The 22976-nt window shown below is 45.5% G+C and overlaps 1 protein-coding gene across 2 annotated transcripts in view; it reads right to left on the bottom strand.

Moving 5' to 3' along the window:
- Positions 1–2924: 2924 nt before the first annotated feature.
- Positions 2925–22976, bottom strand: part of MACROD1 (mono-ADP ribosylhydrolase 1) — a 2310829-nt gene continuing 2290777 nt past the window's right edge. For both annotated transcript variants that reach the window (XM_069207113.1, XM_069207112.1), the window contains one exon: positions 2925–3973. Coding sequence is in view for 1 of the 2 variants with exons in the window: in XM_069207112.1 (XP_069063213.1) it covers positions 3942–3973 (32 nt within the window). In the remaining variant the exon portion in view is untranslated. The remainder of the gene's footprint in view (positions 3974–22976) is intronic.

Below are 22976 nucleotides of genomic sequence, written 5' to 3'. Positions count from 1 at the left end.
TGATAAGATAGAGGTATTTCCAAATATGCATATGCTATGTATTGTGAAGGTATGTTTGCAGGTGTATAGTGGTGACATGTATTTGTGTTCCCATCGGCTGCTGGAAATGTGACCCAAGAACAGAAACTTTCTGTTCTGTATGCTGCATGAGCTTCAACAACAAATGTAACTGTACCCCCTCTGGCCGTTAGGCCAGGTGCCAATAACTAAGGAGCCATCGTATGTTGACTGCAATTGCTACCCGCTGTGGGCTTGCCATGGCAAATGGTAAAGTTTTGTTCTGAGATAAGCACACCAAATGGGGATTATCCTTTTAGGGTTCAAACTTGAACAACCTACAGTGTTAGTTAAGTACTCTCTACTTAGCTGAGGAGGGAAAATCCCCAATACCACAGACATCTCCGTAAATAGTACTGAGGTGTTTTTGTATGTAGTGAGACAGAGATACTCAGAAGGTCCCGAAAATGAGTGCCTGACCAAACATTGGCGGCACCATGTCGCATAGGTTCTCATTATCCTAACGAGACTACTGGATTTGGGCAGCAGAATCACTTGTACTGCAGGGGACTGAGTCTGATCCCACACCATGTGACACCAGTCTGCCTAATCCGGGTTTGTTCTGGCTAACTACCAGTGCCTCATCTCCACCCAAGAGCAGGGATGATTGGGGCAACCTGGCGCATGACATGCATGACTCTTCAGGGGAATCGTGGTCACTCAGATCTCATCCGTTTCTCTCAGTTACATTAGTCTCACATATGCAAGGACAATCAGAGGCAGAGTAATGTTCAATAAGGTTTTAATTGAAGCAACTGCATCTTAGATAATAAAGCATGTATTGCAATAACTAGAACGATGAAGCACAATATGATTAAAATTGGGACAAGGAGAGAAAAACATAAGAATAATGCTACTATACTGTCACTAAGGTTTGTAGGGATAGTTCTTCCATAAGCTATGTTAGAGCACCGCTGTTAAACTCTAATTTTGCCTTTCAGGTTCCCCTGGGAAGACATCATCCCTAAGACCTGAGCAAGAGGCCTGTAGTCTACAAGCAGCTGTACCAAAGCAATCGGTAATCAGCATACAGTCGTGGTCATCTGGCTGGAATCTCCCTCTAACGTACATGGGTCAAAGTAGTGTTTTTATAATAAAACATATGATGTTCCAAGAAAGGATCCCCATGTAAGAGTGTGTATGTTTCTGTGAACATTGAAGACAAAGCTTACCACTTTTGCCGGCAACCTATCTTACTGCAGCCATGAGAAAAGCACAGAGTGAAAGAAATATCTTGTTTAAGAACGCAGTGCTGACCTAGGCGAAGAACAGCTAGATAGAGAAAATAAAACAAGACCGCAAATGTGGCTACTGTTGAAAAAACGAAAACGAAGCCGAATAAAATATATCTAGGTTAAAGTGCACAGTGGCAGGTCTACTTTGCTAAAATAACAAGTGTACAATTATAGCTAAAATGGCTACACAACAATACTATATTCCGATGTCATCATATTCAGCAGCAAAGTTCAGGCTGAAGCCGCATGGCACCATCTGGTGGTGCTGGAGAGCAGTTACTGGGAAAAAGTTTATAACTCATCTGGCGCTTTGAGGGATATACACAAGGTGAGGAATCTAAGGAAAGATGTAGCCATTAGAAATACATGGTGAGACAGGCAGAGGTGTATACCACCATGCCATCAAGGAGACAGGGCCCTGACTTCCATTGGAGAAGTTGGGTGGATGGTCAGGGTCTATCCAACAAAATTTGGAAATGGGACCTAAATTAGACAGCCGTGCTGAATAGAGGGATAAATAAATACAAAAATTTAAAGTCCCAACTGAGCAACAATGGAGAGACGGGAGCTCCAAGACAAAAAATGGCTTGGTCATAGAGGGGTGCAGGAGTTGAAGAGGGCTGAATGTCAATAAATGGGGGATGGGACAGGTGGTGAACTGCAGGGGTGGCTCCTCTATTAGGGCGGAGGAGCATTGCCCCCCACCAGCAGAGGCAGCTGCAAACCTTTTACCAAAAAACGATAATAAACAGTGTTTGTTAGCATTTTTTGGTAAAAGGAGCGGGCCATGGGGGTGATGAGCAGTGAGGGGGAGTGTACAGCATCCCCCTCAATGCGCATGTATGTTTGGCCGTCCATCTCAGACCGGCCAAACACACATGCAAAGTAGGCTTTCTCCAGCCCAGTAACACAGTTGCCGGACTGAAGAAAGCCTGCACAGGCTCCCAGTCTGCCTGGGAGCACCATGGCTGGGCGCTCTCAGCCAATCCTGAAGCTGCTTTGAGCAGCATAAGGATTGGCCGCAGGGCAGGCTGGAAGCCTGTGCCTGCGCCCAGCAGAGGAGCAGATGGAGCGGTGGCAACGATGGAGGTGTTTTTTTTTTTAATTCAATTTTTAAACCCCCCCCCCATGTGCCGCCCCGCCCCTTCTGCTTGCCACGAGCCACGACTGGTGAACGGGAGGAATGTGGGAGGGTAAGACTGGCCATAATGTGAGTTGAGAGCAGATGTGTAAGAGGTCAGAAGGTAGACTAATAGGCAGACAATGGTGGTGAAGGCAAACCTGTGAATCCTTACATGCTAAATGGTCTGAGGGCAAGCTACAAGTCACAGCAACATGACCGTTTTGAATCACATCAGCCCTGGTCAAAGTAGGTCCAGTGCAAGACATGCCTTTGCAGGACTCTCTAGGCAATGAAACATGCTGTGCTGGGGCAGAAGCAAAGACACAAAAATCATACTCCCTTCCACCCTGACCACCTCTCCATCCTCTTATAGCTGCTGCCCGACAACTGGTCACTTCAGCCATGCTCTCAGCTCTCTCTGATAGGAGTCCTGTATTAAGCACATGCCTACTCACACAAAACTGACACTTTAAAGAAAAACACAACACAAAAACAATGGTCTACACAAGTTTTGAAATTACATTCATGTATTTCTTGCACAAACACATCCCCCCCAATAACAGGCTGTAAATCACACCAATGTGTATGAAAAAGCTGAGTGCATTGTCTATTCAACCCAGGGCTGCTTACGGTTGACAATAACACCTTGATAGAAGGGTACCTGGAAATTAAAAAGCAGTCTCAATGAAGTTGCAAAATGGCGTGGGGGGGTGCGACCCATCCCAGGGATAAAGCTACAGCTTGGGGTGGAGGCATCCCTTTTCCTCTTTTTGTGGCACAATATGACATTTTTAGAGGGGAGGTTAATTTTGCAGGTTGATGAAAGGCATCATTTCTGCGGTAACGTGGGTACTAGCAGGTAGCATGGCTTTCATTCTGAAAATGAGCAAGAGCTGGATAGTTGCAGTACTCTAAAATGAATCCTTCTAATAGGAATAGCTGTCAAGTGAAAATGGGTTTAGCTGCAGGCCCAAGGGAGGGCTAAGAGTTTCAAGGTGTTATAAGGAATTGGAGGTTTGAGCATGACTGAGGGTTGTTGAGAGATGTGTCTAATAATCGCACACCTTTCCAGGGCAGGTTGTTGTCATCAGCCTTTAGACAAATCCTTGTATGATTCAAATTTCGAAGAGTGAATTCAGAGAGTGGGAGGACTTAAATATTTGTATTCTTCTTTAAATACCACGATGAGCATAGATGTAAAATGGGCTACTCTCGCGGTTTTTGAGGTGATCCCTACTGTGTGGCCAAAATGTGAATAAGGTTTAGAAGTTCAAAATAACAATTAAAAAACACAAAAGTTTAAATCATGAAATCAATCTATTAATGTGTACACTTTCCTAAATGTAAGATCAATCAACAAGCTTTTACCACAAAGATACAAAAAGCAATCAGTTTATGAAGGGAAAGGAGCAAAGTAGTGGATAAAACCCCAAGTCCAAAAGATGCTAAAAAGACTCCAACATCGTAGCCAGGCGACGGTCCTCATTCTCTCCAGCTTCGATAATTTTTCCTGTCTTCTCTGAAATTCAGAGATTGGACTGGGGAATAATTGCAGAACCTGTGAAGAGACAAAGAGCAGGACTTCAGAAGGGGGAGAAGAAAAGGAAAGGAGAGAGAAAAAAAGGAGAACAGGCTAAAGGAAAGAAACAGGAAAATACATAAAATCACTGCAGAAGAAACAAAGGCAGGAGAAAGAGAAGTAACCCCAAAGAGAAACGCAGAGGAGAAAGGGTGAAGGAGGTTTGCGAAAAGGTAAGACAGAGATGAAAGGAGGAAGTGTAGGAAGGAGTCCAACATGGACATAGTAACTCCACACTGTATACCTTCAACTCCTAGCTTTAACAGGACCAAGTAGGTATCTTCTACAAATAGGTGGGGCTGGACCATATGCAATAACACTGGCTGAAATAAAAGAATGGCTAAATATGAAAGGACCACTGTTTAATATTGCCTTTAAACTACTTTGCTAAGTTTGTTACGAGGATTTGTTGACCTAACTTGATATATTTAAGGCCTGTGAATATATGATTGACCAATTGCTTCAATATGGTCATTGGCCTGGAAGACCCAAACCCCATTGTGTCCAGATTAAATGAGCAAAGCTGTGTAACACAATCCACAACGCTTGAGTTTGTTAAGCAGTCTGAGGAAGTGAAGATAAAAAGAGACTTGGTCAACTAAAAGAGCCCGAAAGTATCACTCTGGAAGGCTGAACAGTTAGTTGCCCATGTAGAAACACACAGAGAGCACCTGGATTCGGGATTTGTGGTAAATAGTGACATTCAGACGCAGATTGTTCAGTTAAATGGTAATTGGCATGGGCCTGTTGCTGGCTGGTGCTGCAAGATTCTGGCTGCTTCCCCGCCGAGACCTATGATTACGCCTTCCGCTTCCTGGAAGGTTCTTCGGGACGACCGAATGTGGGCCTGGGACTGCCTCTTGTCGTGGGATCCTCGATGGAGGTAGGGGTAGGTACAGCGCAAGCTGGCGCTTGCTACGTTTGTCAATCGTCGAGCCCTCCTGGCAGACTGTACGAATAAGGATGCCATGATCTCTTGCCCTGAATCAAAATGTACTTGTTACACAATACGGTTAGAGCAAACGCTTGCAGCCCTGGTTGTTGCAACAAACTATCACTATGGACTCGACAGTATAGACTAAGGGATGTTTCAATTTCAATGACGCGAGAAACACCCTCGTTTTTGCTCCAATAATGGTAATGAAAAGAAGGAAAAGTATAATAAAAAATGACCGGGGAGCATTCTATGGGGAAAATTAAATTTTATGAATCCTAGAAGATAGTTGCTTTCCGAAGCTTTACACTCTTGAGTGCTTTGGTCCCAGCAACTACGTATCTGTCTTTTCACTTCCTCCTATTTAAAATGGAACTTATTCAAAATACTAAAAGGATTTCTTCTTTGTAACTGCAGCATGTATGGTTAGCTCCCTGCTCACTTCTGACACATACTGCCAGAAATCCAGCCCTTGCATTGAACTTTGGAGTTCCTTAAACAAAGAGTAGTTGGAAATCCTACTCAAGATCAGTCCGTTCTCATGATCTCCTCTGGACATCCACCACCCATGTGTATGCCCTGTGTGCCATATTGTAAGGATTCTGGCCATCTCCTTTTTCACTGAGCTATTATACGAAAATATGCTTACTACCCCAATTGTGAGCAATATTTCTTTTGATCCTGGCGACCACAGTCACCACAGCCCTACTTCTAAATCACAATTTGCTTCTCAGAACTGTGGGTCAGAGATAAATTACTAGGCAACCCATTATTTCCCGGCATCACTTGGTCAGATGGCCTGACTGCTCAAGTTTATAGAACCTATGCAGAGGACCTGGCATTGCACCTACTGGCAATGTACGAGGATTCCTGAAGCATGGGCCTCCTACCCCCCTCAGTAAGAGAAACTCTAATAGTCACGCTCCTGAGGCCCGAGAAGCCACCAAACAAATGTGACTCTTACAGGACACTCTTCAAGATAAAACCTAGATACAAAAATGCTAGCCAAAATTATTGCTGCACAAGTCCTTCCTCCTCTCCGTATGGTTAAGTGCCCCAACCAATCATGCTTTATTCCTGGCCACATAACCAGCCATGACCTCCATGTCCTTTTTTGTATTGCTCCATATGTTAAACCTGCAACTCCCTGCAGTAGTGGCGTTACTTGATATGACTAAGGCCTTCGACTCACTGGAGTGGTCTTACCTGTTTGTGCTCTTGCAGCACCTAGGCTTTAGCTGTGGCTTTCTCCAATCAATCACCCAACTGCCAGACTCTGTGTTAATGGTAAGGTCACAAGCCCAGTTGCCATCAACAGGGGAACAAGCCAGAGATGCACTGTCTCCTCAACCCTTAATGCAATTGTCACGGAGCCCCTGGGGCTGGCCTCTGACAGCATCATGCTGAGCCTGGTCTCAACTAAACAGCCCACTGGCTGACAGTTTTGATGCATGCAGAGGATGTTTATTTTCTATGCTAGGGAGCCAGCTGCAAACCTTGCACCAATCCTATGGCAATTCACTTGCTTCGTTGTGCTGACTGTTATAGCTGTTAGCGGTTCAAAGTCAACCATCTTCCTCCTCACAGAGAGTACACCAAGCTTCCCGAATGACTATCCCTATAAGTGGGCAGATGGTTGTGACGCTATCTGGCTAGAGAACTATGTTAAGGTTAATGGGTGGCTAGAAGCGTAAGTCCCTTCATGGATTTGTTTATCACTGTCACGCCCTGGGTGTGTGGCTATTGCAAAAACGGTAATGCTGCCTAAACTCTTGCCTATCTATACCCCCATCCCAGTCACTAGAGCACTTTTCATAAGGATTTCCTTGCTCCTGATTCAGCTGGCAGCCATGACTTTCCTGGGAACAATGACCTTACATTTTGAGCAGGGAGGACTCTGTGCTCCAGACACTGAGCTTTACTATTACTGTGCGCAAGCCCACTATGCATTCTATTGGGTACACTTCCTGTCCCATACCGCAATAGAGGCTGACACTGTTAATTCATGTCTCTTGCGCACAGCAAATTCCACTTCAGCTGGATGCCCACGCAAGGAGATCGACACAGTTGGTTGCATTGTGTAGGCCTGGCATTGCCTCTGCAGTAGAGCCTACTTGGACTGCCTATACTCAGCAGACCTTCCAGACTCAATCAGTCCAGTGCTGGCACCAACTAGGGTTGCGCCTGTCAAATGACAGCTGCACAGGCTAAGCCTGGAAACACTGGGTGACCTTTACCCTGCTAGTGAATTTATATCCAAGCAGGACCTGCAGGCCCGTACTTGTTGCAAACAATTAGACATGCTCCTCTACTATAGATTGCACAAGACGTGTAGGCCCTCACACATCACATTTCCCAGAAAGCCGGCAATCTGTCAGCGTTTAACTGTATGCTAGATCACTCCTCCCCAAAAAGATTGATTATTCGCCTGTATGCTACTAGGCAAGATAAGGCCACTGTGACCACTCCCAGGGAGTTACTGTATTGGCAGGTGGATGTGGGCTACAATATCACAGAAGTAAAATTGATGTACTGTTGCTCCCAAACCTGCATACTGTTGCCCAATTAGCGGCTGAAGCTGATACACAAAAAATTCCGACATCGCACCTGTCGTACAGCCACAGGCTTGCAGATGATGGGCTTAACCATGGAGGCACGATGAAAGTGCTGCAGGCTGAGGGAGCTGACTTCCTACACCATGTGTGGGGATGCGAAACGCTAGCTGTATTTTGGGATGGGGTTCTCACTTCTATTGACTTGACCATAGAGAGGGCAGTGCCCCAAACGTCACTTACAACCCTTCCCGGATGCGTGAAGGATATCCTGGTGTGTCACCCACTGCCTCGCTGCAATGCTGCTGCATCTTGAGAAAAGAAGGGTAGTGATGCATTGGGGAAGGCAACCAAGCCCCAAACTGGATGACTGGAAGAAGGACGCGGCATACTGCCAAGAACGACTGGACGACTACTGGAAGCTGATGCAAGTGAAATTTCACCCCAAAGACATTTGCAGCGTCACAGCTCCTATCTAACACTCCGAGTGGACAGAACAACTCCCCTTTCTATAATATTGTAAATGCAGCCTTATCACCTTATACCCCCTGGCAAGCCTACACCCTGTTTGCAATGGAGTGCTCATGTACTAATTGTCTATCATATGATTATTTGAGTGTGATGTATGACTTAATATGTATTCATGAAGCAAATACTTGTATTAGTACTTTTTTCCTCTTTCTTTTTCCCTTTTTACTGCTGTATGTTCTTTAGAGATCCAATAAAGAGATTTTAAAAATGTGATTCTTATTGGCCACCCACTTGATGCAGGGATCGGGAACCAAGCCTTAACGTGACTTGCACCTTTCTTCAAGACTGAATGTCAGTGATATTTAAGCCATTGTTTCAATGTGGTTATTCACGGACTGCTGTTGGAGTCTTCCATGGGGTTGGGCTAACTTTAGTGCAGTTCTGTTTACCGACCCCCATCCATCTAATTAAATGTTAAAGTCCTACGTTTTACTTTCTCATAGCTTCTACTTGGTGGTAACAGTCTGCACAAAATGTAAAAAGGGGTACAAACATGGGCAAAACAGGAACAAAAATTATTGCATATGTTTATCCCCATTGTGGAAGAAACTGGTTCTGGAGAGAAGATAAAACCCATTACCCAACGCAAGTGTTATGAACACCAGGATCTATATTATCTCATTAACCTCCTAATTACACTGTTACCAAAGTGGCTGCTGTCCAAAAGCTTCTGTTCTCCTCTGCCTGGTGGTAACCTTGTTAACATGAATTAAAGTTGGATGAAGAGTGGTTTCCATACAAGCGGCGAAACTTTGGCTTGGCCTTGAACTAGCTCTCCATAGGGAAACATTCTTTATGAAATTACGAGAAAGTAGTTATTCAACTATACCTAGCAGCAGCCTGATCGATCTGTCCGTTTCTGTTTTTACCAAAACAGCACTATGAAACCTGGGCTCATATGCTCTCGACAAATAATAAAGGTATCTCTTTCGTCTCCTTTGTGTGCGCTCTCTCTCTCTTCTGTGTCTGTTTAGCTGCTTTTCTACCAGTGTCATTTGCCTGCGTTCACGCTTTGTCTGTCTTTCTTGTCTATCCCTCAGCTTGCTTGATACGATCGCAGTTCCACCTCCTTGTCACCTCCATCGTTTGCTCCTTCCAGAGGACAACACATTACTGACATAGTCACAGTGGCAGTGGAAGCAAACTAATTTCAGGCGGTAGCCCCTAACAACAGGATGAAGATGGAAACCGAAGCCAATGTACTCCAGATGCCACTCACACCCATGAAGTTAAGACGACTGCTATAAATATGACTGTTACTGCTTATGAAACAACGGCAAATGACTGAAGTTGGTTAATGCTGTCAAAGGAATCAAGATAGCAGCAGGATCCAATGGAATCAAAATAGCAGCAGGATCCAATGGAATCAAGATAGCAGCAGGATCCAATGGAATCAAAATAGCAGCAGGATCCAATGGAATCAAGATAGCAGCAGGATCCAATGGAATCAAAATAGCAGCGGGATCCAATGGAATCAAAATAGCAGCAGGATCCAATGGAATCAAGATGGCTACTATACAGGGAGTGCAGAATTATTAGGCAAATGAGTATTTTGACCACATCATCCTCTTTATGCATGTTGTCTTACTCCAAGCTGTATAGGCTCGAAAGCCTACTACCAATTAAGCATATTAGGTGATGTGCATCTCTGTAATGAGAAGGGGTGTGGTCTAATGACATCAACACCCTATATCAGGTGTGCATAATTATTAGGCAACTTCCTTTCCTTTGGCAAAATGGGTCAAAAGAAGGACTTGACAGGCTCAGAAAAGTCAAAAATAGTGAGATATCTTGCAGAGGGATGCAGCACTCTTAAAATTGCAAAGCTTCTGAAGCGTGATCATCGAACAATCAAGCGTTTCATTCAAAATAGTCAACAGGGTCGCAAGAAGCGTGTGGAAAAACCAAGGCGCAAAATAACTGCCCATGAACTGAGAAAAGTCAAGCGTGCAGCTGCCACGATGCCACTTGCCACCAGTTTGGCCATATTTCAGAGCTGCAACATCACTGGAGTGCCCAAAAGCACAAGGTGTGCAATACTCAGAGACATGGCCAAGGTAAGAAAGGCTGAAAGACGACCACCACTGAACAAGACACACAAGCTGAAACGTCAAGACTGGGCCAAGAAATATCTCAAGACTGATTTTTCTAAGGTTTTATGGACTGATGAAATGAGAGTGAGTCTTGATGGGCCAGATGGATGGGCCCGTGGCTGGATTGGTAAAGGGCAGAGAGCTCCAGTCCGACTCAGACGCCAGCAAGGTGGAGGTGGAGTACTGGTTTGGGCTGGTATCATCAAAGATGAGCTTGTGGGGCCTTTTCGGGTTGAGGATGGAGTCAAGCTCAACTCCCAGTCCTACTGCCAGTTCCTGGAAGACACCTTCTTCAAGCAGTGGTACAGGAAGAAGTCTGCATCCTTCAAGAAAAACATGATTTTCATGCAGGACAATGCTCCATCACACGCGTCCAAGTACTCCACAGCGTGGCTGGCAAGAAAGGGTATAAAAGAAGGAAATCTAATGACATGGCCTCCTTGTTCACCTGATCTGAACCCCATTGAGAACCTGTGGTCCATCATCAAATGTGAGATTTACAAGGAGGGAAAACAGTACACCTCTCTGAACAGTGTCTGGGAGGCTGTGGTTGCTGCTGCACGCAATGTTGATGGTGAACAGATCAAAACACTGACAGAATCCATGGATGGCAGGCTTTTGAGTGTCCTTGCAAAGAAAGGTGGCTATATTGGTCACTGATTTTTTTGTTGTTTTGTTTTTGAATGTCAGAAATGTATATTTGTGAATGTTGAGATGTTATATTGGTTTCACTGGTAATAATAAATAATTGAAATGGGTATATATTTTTTTTTGTTGAGTTGCCTAATAATTATGCACAGTAATAGTCACCTGCACACACAGATATCCCCCTAACATAGCTAAAACTAAAAACAAACTAAAAACTACTTCCAAAAATATTCAGCTTTGATATTAATGAGTTTTTTGGGTTCATTGAGAACATGGTTGTTGTTCAATAATAAAATTAATCCTCAAAAATACAACTTGCCTAATAATTCTGCACTCCCTGTATCACACAGAGCAATCCAACCCTCACTACAGGCATGCATGAGCAGCCCCATTCTAACATATTTGGGGAAAACCATGCAGGCATTAGTGGCTGGCCTTTCTAATTATTACGCAAGCTGGCATTTTGCCTTACCCCTTACAACGGGAACATCCACCATGATTAGTGAAGTAAGATTCAAATCAATAACAAGAGGAAACAAACCTACCAGTAAACCTAGTTCAAAGTGAATTCAGTGGCTCAAGATCTCTTTGGCACCTCTCTTCTACTTGCTGTACCACCTCACATAGAGCGCTAATACCACACCTTTATGTTTTGTTTGCAGTCAGGCACAGGGGCAGACCCCACAAAATGCTTCCAATCAGGGAAGGGGCTGCAGAATGTGTGCTAACCCGTATTTTTCCAAAGGACCAAAGTACTTGTTTCTACCCACCTCCCAGCCTTTATTCTTGCACCATTTACACACCCAGTACGTGTCAGCTGCCAGAGTCGGTCTGTCTCATCCAGTTTCTTCATAGTGCTTCCTTGTTTCTGCGGTTTTATCACCTTTACTTAGTGATGGCCAGCTTTCTCTGCCTGCGTCTCGGTGTCTCCTGAAACACAGGCAAGAAGAGCTGGCTTCTAAGCCCCCAGCATTATCTGACAATGACAGCACTTTGCGATAGAAGTGTCTGGAGTTCAGTGTCACAGAGGAAGTCACCTGCTCAGACTGGCTTTTCTGGGATGAGTTCATTGTTTACAGTCATTATCCTTCTACTTAAAGGATGTAGTCAATATAGTCATCTTTATTCTAACCTTTTTGAATAATCATCTGTAAAGACTATTCAAAAACGAAATGTTTTAATTTTTTTAAATAAGAATACAATCAGAATATTCAATTTTAAGTCTAGCTTGAGAGCACAGTTGTCGCTTGACCTTTGGTACTCAAAAAAGAGCATACTGAGTGCTACTGAGAGGGGTAGGTTCCACCCACATATTGATTCCTCTGAGTACAAGATTTGATTAAGCTCTAGTGATGTGCCTCCAATGAAAAGAGTGCTGGTACTGAACTTTTTGGCTTGTGGTATAGCTTACACTCAATACAGAAGGACTGAGTTGCTTTTTGGGAGCAATCCGATAATCATGGCTATAGGCCTGATCTGTTTATTTTGAAATGTTATGATCAAGACACTAGGCCTGACGTATTAAGGCCGACAGAGTCTTCTGAGGTGGCATCCGGGTCCTCCACCGCACTTACCACAGGCGGAGCGCCCTGCGAGAGCACGACCTCTGGTAACGCTTTGCAAAACAGCTCCACAACGGCCAGTCTGCGCTTAAAGTGAGACGTACCAGACTGCCAGGCCCGCGAAGGCCGCAGGGTACAGCTAGCTGCTGGGGCTTGAGGGCACAGCCCCTCGAGGATCCTGAGCCGCCAGAGGGAAACACAAGAAGTTTCACTGCCCCAAACAAGAACTGCACCACCGGAGGTGAGCAACTGCTATGGGAGTACAGCAGCCCGATGCTTTTCTCGCCCGCTCCTGGGGTGGTGCGCGCCTTGATACAAGGTGTGGGAAGGAAGTGTTGGGCTGCCAGGCCTCTACAGTGCGGCCCCCAAGGACACCCCCCCAAACACACACACTCCACTGGCTCAACAAGCATCAACCAGAAATGAATAGCTGCTGTGGCAGCACTGCGGTCTAAGCATTGCCTACAACCTGTAAATTGGAAACTGTCTGTGCTCTGACCGGGCCTCTGATGTCTCCTGCTTACTTTTGTTACTCTTATCAATGAGGCGCGCTGTATTTCCCATTACTGCCACTTGCAGATTCCACTAACCAAGTGCAGAAGGGCCTGTGACCCCAGCAGACTAATACTGTTAATCCCTGCAGCAGTATATTACCAAGATTACACAAAGCATCCCTCAAGCAACGATATACCAATTGAGGCCTATAGGCGAACTATATGAAACATCACATCAACCTATGGTGTGCTAGCACTACTAGACCGAGTGTCGCCCCGCCATGGACACCCAGATCTCTCTGCACAGGGAGACAGGGAACCCCATCACTCAACACATGAAACGTGAAGGCCCTGTAAAAGTTAGAGCATGCATCCCCTGCCTGAATCCTAACCATGAACTGAGTGACCCAGCAAAAGGTCTGTGCCGCTACCACTTCCCTCCCTGTGGCCCCTTCTACCTAGGGCTAGTGGTATCAATCAGTGGCACACCACCACCTCTAATAAAAACTTGAAACTGTACAACCTATACTGGAGATCCCGGTTAAGGACTTCTGATCCTGCCGACACACTCACTACCATTTGCACTGAAGGCTGATTTCACTCTTTACGCTTCCTGCCACGGAGCGAATATCTGCCAAATAACAAAATGGTAAAGCCAAAGAGCACAAAAACGTCTATGTCCATGAATGGGATTTTGGTACTCCACTCCACAACCTCCGACAACACCTGCCTCGGCCCTCCAGCAACTGGATGCCACTCTCCATACCCACTCCACTCAATTTGAAAGGGTCTTGCAGGCCATCCTAGATACCAAAACCTCCCTGGAAACAAAAATTGATGCAGTGACACCAGATGTCAACCTTCTACGAGCGGATCATTAAAAGCTGCTCAACAAAGTAGAGGAAGCCGAATCATCTCTTGTAGTCATGCACCCAACAGTCCAGGAACTACAGACGCAAATGAAACAACTGAGAGCATAGGTGGCATCACTACACTGCAGGGCGCAGGACGCAGAGGGACGCTCAAGGCGCAACAACGTCCGTTTCATGGGCTTTCCCGAACAAGCAGAAGGGCCTAGTTTAGAACGATTGCAAGGGTGCACAGAGTCCCAGGCAGACCACCCCCACCTCGTGCCCCTGAGAAAACTTTTTGCCCACCATTCTTAACTATTGGGATCGCAATCTGATACTCCAGCGCTTCAGAGCCAAGGGGCCATGGCAATTTGAGGATGCCTCAATCACAGCTTACCCCAACTTTACAGCAGAGGTACAAAGAATGAGGAACTCGTACACTAAGGTCAAACAGTGCCTTTGTGACCACAATGTCAAATATGCCCTACTTTTCTCTGAAAAACGTAGTGTGGAAGATGAAGAGAAATCCCACATCTTCACAGCACCAGAGGACGTCTGGATATTGCTACATGCCAAGGACCTGACCCAGCTATCACAGTGAGAGGTCGCAGATGAGGGGTGGCTAACTCCTCGCCCAAGGTGGAAGCGTTGCAATGGGTCCAGAGCAAAACCAATCAGGACCCAGGCAGCGGAGGGCCAGGCTAAAACCTTACTCAAAACCACCCAATACAAAGTAAATTCTTTCATGGTGCTCCAAGACAAATGCTTATCGGATGCTGGCTGAGATGCAGGAAATTCAAGTAGCTCAACTATTGCCTCCACTAAGGGGCTAGAGGTCACCCTGTGCACAGGTGATGATCTTTGAGGACTGCACATGTGCCTGCTTCAACCATGTTCTCTGGCGTAAATGGCTTAACCAGCATTCGAACCAAGATACTTCACTTATCTTTGACGGAAACACAACAATCGGGTACCACATCCTAAATGCCATGAGGTGTTGGCGACTCGGGAAGCGTTTATCCCGATCCGGGGGCTCGGGGAAAAGTATCCACAAACCTACACTGCATGCATGGTTGATGGTGTGGTGCACACGGGGGGAGGAGTTGTCCTTTGTTCATTTGTTGCCCCTTTGCAATGTATTATGAGTACCTAAGCTACCACAACTGCAATTCACTATAATGTCCCGACATGGAATGTGAGGGGTATGGCGACACACACCAAATGCTATCAGGTTCATGCTGACCTTAAGCGCCACCATACGCACATAAGCATACTACAGGAAACCCACCTCAAGGACACCGAGCTTCTAAAGCTCTGAGAGCTAAATGGAGAAGTCAGGTATTTGGCACAATGTCATCAGTGTTTGCCCGAGGGGTGCTGATTTGGGTGGCTCCCGGAGTCCCATATAAAATACGATTCTGCATGGATGATGGAGGTCGATATAGGATACTAGAAGCTCAGCATTAGCAGGGGTATATGCACCTGACAAAGGACACAGAGAATATTTAGCCACGCTCACATCAACTCTTCTCCATGACCCAACAGTCGCTTGCCTATTGGGGGGGAGGGGACGATTTCAATTGTACACTCAGCACAGAAATGGATAGGTTCCACCCACCACTACCAGGAGCACTAAGTAGAAAAATGTTCCAAGGGTTTGACTCCTGTATGGCAAACAGAGGATTACACCACTTATGGCGGGCACAGGACACTCAACAGAGCACAACTACTCCATTTAATCTCCAGTACATGAACTACACACGTACATGAACTACACACCAGGATAGACCTTTTGTTAAGACCAGAGCACCTGCCTCAGACGGTAGTGAGGGCAGACTACCTGACCCGCACCCTATCTGATCACTGCTCACTATATATTGGGATGCAGGAGGGCAGACCGCACATATATATCCCAACATGGCGCCTACAAACTGAAGCACTCTCTGATCTTCCATTTTGGCACAAACTAGAAGATTGCATAACTCAATACTTTGAACACAACATGGAAACAACTCCACCTCCACGCCACAGAATGGGATGCCCACAAAGTAGTGGTATGGGGCCATTACCTCTCAACAAGATTGGGAGTCAGGCGTACACTGTGTCGTGGGTTTACTTCACCGGAAGCCGAACTAGCGAGTTACAGAGGTCCAACCCTGACAGCCTCTGCGAACACCGGAAAAGACATAGAGAGACAGAAACACAACTGCGCAGACATAACAACAGGAACTACCTGACCAGATTACACACTGAGGGTGACCACTCCAGTAGACTACTGGCGTGGTTGGTTCGTGACAGACAACATAACACCCCAATTGGGGCTATCAGGCTAGACACCGGCTAGTGGTTAACACACAGGCAACCATTAACAACTCCTTTTGCGACTTTTACCATACACTATATGCGGCGGGGCCAGAGCCCACCTTTGGACAACTGGCTGCCTTCATGGACAATCTCTCCCTGACTCAAATCACCTTACTGCAGAGAAACTAAATCTACCATCCAATTCGGCTCGAAGAGGTTCGGACCGCACTGGGGCAGATAGCTCACAGCAAGACATCAAGCACTGCCGGACTACCAGCGGAATTTCGTTTCAGCACACCTTACCCAGCCACTGCTGGTGGTGTTTAATGAAGCAAGAGACCTCAGCCAGCTTCCGGTCTCTCAGCGCGAGGCGCTCATAGTAGTCTTACCCAAAGACAGTCGAGATCCAGTCGATGTATGCTCTTACAGCCACTGTCCCTACTAAACCTGGACTGTAAAGTGCTATGTAAAATAATCAAAAACAGACTGCTTCCTCTGATTAACCAGTTGGTCCATGAGGATTAATCGGGCTTTATCCCCAGTCATAGTACATTTCTAAACATCAGATGTCTTCTGCATCTGCTTCATGATAACCCACACGACGACTACAATAGGGTGGAAGTTTCTTTGGACAAAGAAAAGGCCTTTGACACCCACAGTTGGAAGTTTCTATTAGACCATGCACTGCATGGGTTTTGGCCCAGGATTCATAAGCTGGATACGTGTGCTGTATTTCGCCACTACAGCCCGGGTGAAAACAGGGCAAACAATCTCCAAAAGTTTTCCAATGCATCGAGACACCAGACAAGGATGCCCGCTTTCACTATTGTTATTTGCGATCGCTATGGAACCTCTAGACTCCCGCTTACGTCTTCATGCTCGATAATGGAGTATCCCAGACCTGAGCACCCACCACAGAATATTTCTCTAAACCGACCATGCACTAATATACCAGCGCAGAAACACAGCTTCTCTGTCAGAGTTAAGGCATTTATTAGACTCCTTTGGGGAAATATCTGTACTAAGGGTAAACTGGACGAAATCCTGCCTGTTCCCTCTAGCTCAAATCCCAGTGCAGGTACGAACCACCCTTCCAATACACCGGTGTCGTGTTTCCTTCAAATATCTTGAAATACAAGTACACCACTCCACGGATGATCTTAAGGATGACACTCTGGATCGTGTTATCTGCTCGATCCGGGATCGCTCTCCTTCTAGTGCTCACTACCGCTTTCACCGGGCAAGGTGGAGATAGCCAAAATACTCATACTCCCTAGGATGCTATATTTTTTCACTGCATTACCAGTTGTGCTCCTGAGATCCTTTTTTTGCACACTGCATGGCCTGATGCTGGAACTACTATGGGGGAAAGATCGACGCTGCATTGCCCTATCCACAACGCAACACCTGCTATATAATGGCGGCTTGGGCTTGCCTAACTTTGAGTTATACTATGCCGATGCACAATTACAAAGGACCCCTACGCTGACTGAAAACTCTCCTCATGTAGAAAGAACATCCATACGCGAGATACTAGATCCGGTCAACACATTTACATGGCTGTCAGACCGTACATGCGCCCCATTACATGGGTCCAATTTGATGGATATGGCCTGCGCCTGTTGGCATAAATTTTGGCACGGTAAACATCCAATTCCGCATTACTTACTCCTGATTCCCGTGACCCACATGCCAGACGTCCGTGCCCTGATCTTGCATCACGATATGGCCCCATGGACAGCGGCAAACCTAGCAACAGTGGGGGATTTCTACAGGGATGGATCCCTTCTCTCCTATGATGATATAATGGACACCTAAACTGTAGGTCCAGGGCAGATCCTAATATATTATTCAATACGACAGTTGATACACAACACATGGCAAGAAGGTGAAATCAAGCCACCTCTGTCGCCTGTCCATACTTTATTATTATCGGGAATAGGCCCCAAAAAAGCTATTTCCCTGATATTTGGAACACTAAATGCAAGCGCTTGTACAGGCATGGAGGGAGCACTTGCCCGATGGAATTCAGTCCTACCAAACCTGCTGTCCTAAGGGTCATGGTCAAGTGCACTCCAACATGTAAAGGGAATCTCACGTAATCCTAGATTCTGGTTCATCCAATTTAATTACCTCCAACAAGCATACTTTTTCCCCCAATGCATCAAGCGTATGTTTCCAACGACAGCATTGGAATACCCGTCTTCTGAGTTATCAGATGCAGGATTCTATCAAATGTTATCGGATTGCCCTCCCCTGCTGCGTACCTGGCATATGATAACCACATTAATAGCAGACCTAGCAGACCATACACTATCCTCCACCCCTGAATCCTGCCTCCTAGGACTTCGCACTAAAGCAAAAGGGGACAAACACCTTCATCAGTTTATAGATTTAGCATTCGTAATGTTTAAACGGCTTATAGCAATGCAATAGAAGGCGCCCACCACTCTAGGCATTAATAAATGACTCCAAATCCTGTTGCAGTGTGCTCGAGCTGAAACACACGTGCTCCGCTCCATGAGAGATCGAGGCTTGGCCCCAGCTGGATGCAAGACCGGGGATGTATTTGTCATTAACATAGAAGTCAAAAATGACACCCCACCCCCCCCGAAAGGGATGGTATCCACTCAATGCAATCATTCTACACTTACATATTATATATCACTCAAGGGTTCCGGTGAATAGTTCATGCATCGCATTCATGCACACGTGGCGACACTGCAACAGGTAAATAGCTCAGCACACTACTACTGGATGGCAGCGATCACTCTGTTCCCGTCCCCTCTCCAATTCGTGTACCACACCATGTGGTTGCCCTCTCCCCCACAGCCACTTTCCAGGACACCCACCACTCTATCTTCCCTATCCCAATGCGTGTGATCATGTGCATAATACAAGCGTTACTTTATTACATTTTAGAAGCTGGAACTTACAAATGGGAACCGTTAATCAGTTATGCTTGGTGTCTTTGGAATTGTAATGAAAGATTCTTTCTTATGGTTAAGTCAGATTTTTGGTCACAATTTTGAAAATGCCACTTTTAACAAATTAGCTTTTACCTGCCTTAGCTATTTGGTGCCTGTAGCTTCTTTCTGGGACAAACAAATAGGTGTAGCTAACAGTTGGGCTTTGTGTATTCCTTCTAGACATCCACATACAATAAAGAGCTTAGGTGTTCCTGCGTGTGCCATCACTGGCAGGATAGGAGGGAGAAGCTGGGCACAGCCCTACTTATACTTGAATATGCTGTGTCATGTGTTCACACAAAGGGCTGCATGCCCCTTGAAGTTAGTCTGCAGTCAGGGCAGAGGAGACAGGACACCAATGCACCTCTAGAAGCTTCTCCCACTTCAGAGAAAGGACCAGGTATAAATATTGGACCTCAGAAACTAACTCTTCAGTACACTTCTGAATCTGTGGAGTTTCTGTCAGGAAGAATGACTGTTGTGCTGCTAAGAGAACTGCCACTTTGTTGGACAGCTGTGTTGACCTGCTACTTGCTGCCCTCTTGCCTGGGTGAGAAGGACTGGACCTACATCTGTTGAACCTAGGACCCCAGAGTGGCTCTAAAGGCTAGTTTGCTGACCTCCCGACTAAAACATCAGGGACAGAAGGCTCCAACAACCTTGAATCCTGAACCTGGACTCTGCCATCTGTGAGTCCAACCCTGTCAAGTGGTGCCTCCCTAGTACTGGACCCTTGCAAGTGGGGTTGAAGGTGCTCTTCCAGTCCATCTGTGGACCCAGCAGTATCAATCTATCTCCTCCGCTGTGTGGCGCAATTCTGAGCATCTGAACTGCTGCTGTGCAAAGCTCCCCGCAAGCAGGCCCTCATATTGCATATCTCTCGTGGACAGCAGCCTTGACCATGACACAGGTTCTCGCATCGCAGCTCCTAAGAATCGATGCACCGCCTTGACTGTGCGACACATCCTCAACGTCAGACTTCGCATGGCAAGTCCTCATCAGCGAGATCCTTGGCAATGATGTAGGACCTCATATCGCAGTTTTGCAGCCCCTTGCAACTGAAAGATTGTCCTGGCATCGCAATGCATCCTCAATGCTCTTCAAACAGGATTTAAGGTACTCTTGTTCAGCGGGCCTAACTGGGTCCCTGTGGCTAGCCCGCACTTCTTCACAGTTGGCTTCAACCTATGACTTTGTCCTGATCCACAGCAACCAGACAGCCACAGTTTGCATTTTGTGCTTTTAAGCACTGATTTCACTGAAATCTTTAAAGTGGCACATTTCCAGTTCTACTGATTTGATTTTTGTCATTTTGGTTTTATTTGATTTATTAAAGATTATGTAATTTCTCTAATCTGATGTGGGATCCCTTTTGTGGTCTGTTTTCATTTTATTACTGCTTGAAGTGTTGCTCAAATACTTTACATACTGCCTCCAAATTAAGCCTGATGACTCTTTGTCAAGCTACCAGGGGGCTGAGCACATGTTAATTTCGGTTTTTCTTGTGACTTCACCCTGACAAGGATTGTGGTTTCTGCTTGAGTGAGGATTTAATTGCCTCAATCAGTAACCCAATTTTTTACACCACTGGTGTGTTTCAATTTATAATTTGATCAGAATTAGCATGTGCTTCACGGTACTTGATATTTGGGTATGCACATTTTTAATTATGCTTTTGCAACTGTAAAAAATCAAGAAAATCCTGTGTAGGGATAAATGCCTGCTTGAAAAGCTTGTCCTACTTCTCAATCCTAAATTTTCTGATGCATGACATCCTTTGTCAGGGCATATGAGAGCAGCATAATAGCACACTGCACACCGAACAGGGTACACTCTTCCACAAACACCGATGGATGCTGGCGAATTCAGTTTGAATTGTGCAAGGGGTCTAACCTTGCTGGGACCTCTTGAGTGGGGGTGCCTCAGACCAGCAGACAGGATGGACACCAGCCCAGGAGAAGAAATAGTTACTGCTCACTCAAAGGGCTGCTAATCCCGAATTGACAGTACAGTGCTCAGTATTAACTCTTCAACATATACATAAAGTGAACTTTGGCTCCACTCAGACAGGTATGACTGTCTCACAACATGCTAATGGCTGTTTGGTGTATCATTCTACGTTCAAGGAAGTGTTTCTATTGAAATGCAGGTGGTTTATTATCATGGAAGCCAACTTGTTTGAGGCACCTGGGTTTGGAACCCACCAATATTTGAACCGACGAGCTCCATTTCTGGCAGGGTAACACTAGCAAATCCCACATGCAACGGGTGCATCATCCTGTAAAAAAAAGTGTTGCAGATGAACTCAAAAATTCACAGAGTTTTCATGGTTTTCTGTCCCTTTAGGCAATACCAGCTGCTGTTCCTGTCCTGCTATGACCATAGAAGGGGTATAGGTATCACGTGGCACATACCATCTCTGTAATAAGCAGTAAGGGAATGATTTAGAACAGTGTGGATGTTAGCTCTTTACTACTGGGAATCGTGCTGAAGTAACCCTGTACTATACAGATGACTGGATCTGTTAGTAATTCCCCTTGGTAAAACACCAGGCCACTGTGCAGCTTAATGGTGGAATGTGTACAAAGTATCTTTTTTAAGGTGCTATCAGTGGTACCGGGTCGCAGAACATAATTACAACTTTTAGTAAGGCTGCTAGGCGAAAGCTCAGGCACTTTAAAAGTGTCAAATGTAATTATTCTATCTTTGCATCACAATTTACTTTAATGATTACGTCTGGCTGACTGAATGCTCAAATCAGACACACCTACCACCCTCATAAAAAGGTTTTGAAATTGTTCAAGCTTTGCACCAAACCCCATGTCTTCCCAGGAGGTAGCAGAGACGACAGCAAGAGTTGAGAGGAGTCGGGGACCAGAAGGGGCAGAGTGAGAGCTGAACGGGCAGGGAACAAAGAGGGCAGCGTATGTTCAAAACCACAGTTGTGCCCATGTGCTAGGGTTGCTGATGTTGCAGGTGGATTAAAAACAGACCTAGGGAGTCCTGCACCGGTAAACTGCAGGTGGAAAAGGATGCAGACCCGTGTGTAGAAACCTTTGCACATTAAATTCAGAATTGCACAAAAAACCTTGAGAGGACTTGAGACACGCACAGGGCACAGCAAGAGTCTGGAGTAAACTGTGGGAAACAACATGTACAAGCTATATGCCAAGGAAAGATAGGTGAGCATAGGTCAAGCTATCATTAGTGCAGGGGGGCATTCTCTTTGCTTGCACGAGAGCACACGTTACCCTTGCAACACCACTGTAAGTGATGTGACCGGCTAGAGGGGAGACACAGTGGCAAGGCTGGATGTGTGTACTAAGAGAAGCAAGAAATGGACAGAATTATTGGTTAATGCATTATGTGCTTCAGTATTTTTGCTCCATCCTCTAGTTTTTTCGTGTACGTAGAAATCCAGTGTTAGCAATTGCTAATTGCTGCAGGAATATTTTGGTTAAAAATGAAACCTTAAAATTCGTAATCCTGGTATATAGGTATTTATTTAAATAGCCCTAAATAGCACCAGCCTCCCACCTTACACCAACTCCTTTGTTTGTCAGCCATGTTTGTGCTATACAAAAAACAATAGTCTTGACTCAGAAACGACATGGACTAGATAATGATGCAGTTTAGGGGTAAATACATTCTTTCCTCTTCCTTGGCTTGGTTCCCATGTATGTTTCACTGATCTTCACATATATAAACAAGATCTGTTCCTATTTCTTTGTGACTGCATCTGCAGTTAGCTCAGACTAATCTTCCATGTCTGCCAGGAGTTGGAGCCTGTTTTTGATTTGTAAGACAAATGCCTTACTCTTGGGGTCCTGTGATTTTGCCACTTTGAAGTGCTATTGTCCTGATGTTTGCATTCTGTTTTTCTGAGCTTCAGCTTCACAAGAGCAGTCACTAGATGGTGATTACTGCTGACATATGCTCCTCACTCTGACATCTTACAGTGAGAGTCTCCAGGTGCTGCTTATCATCAGGTGGTCAATCTAGTTTCTGTGTCAGCCATTTGGGTTAGTTTGTGAATATCATAGT

The sequence above is a fragment of the Pleurodeles waltl genome, chromosome 9 (assembly GCF_031143425.1).
Source record: "Pleurodeles waltl isolate 20211129_DDA chromosome 9, aPleWal1.hap1.20221129, whole genome shotgun sequence".
NCBI classification, from domain to species: domain Eukaryota; kingdom Metazoa; phylum Chordata; class Amphibia; order Caudata; family Salamandridae; genus Pleurodeles; species Pleurodeles waltl.
Note: the sequence above shows the minus strand (reverse complement) of the source record. Positions and strands in the feature narration are given on the sequence as shown.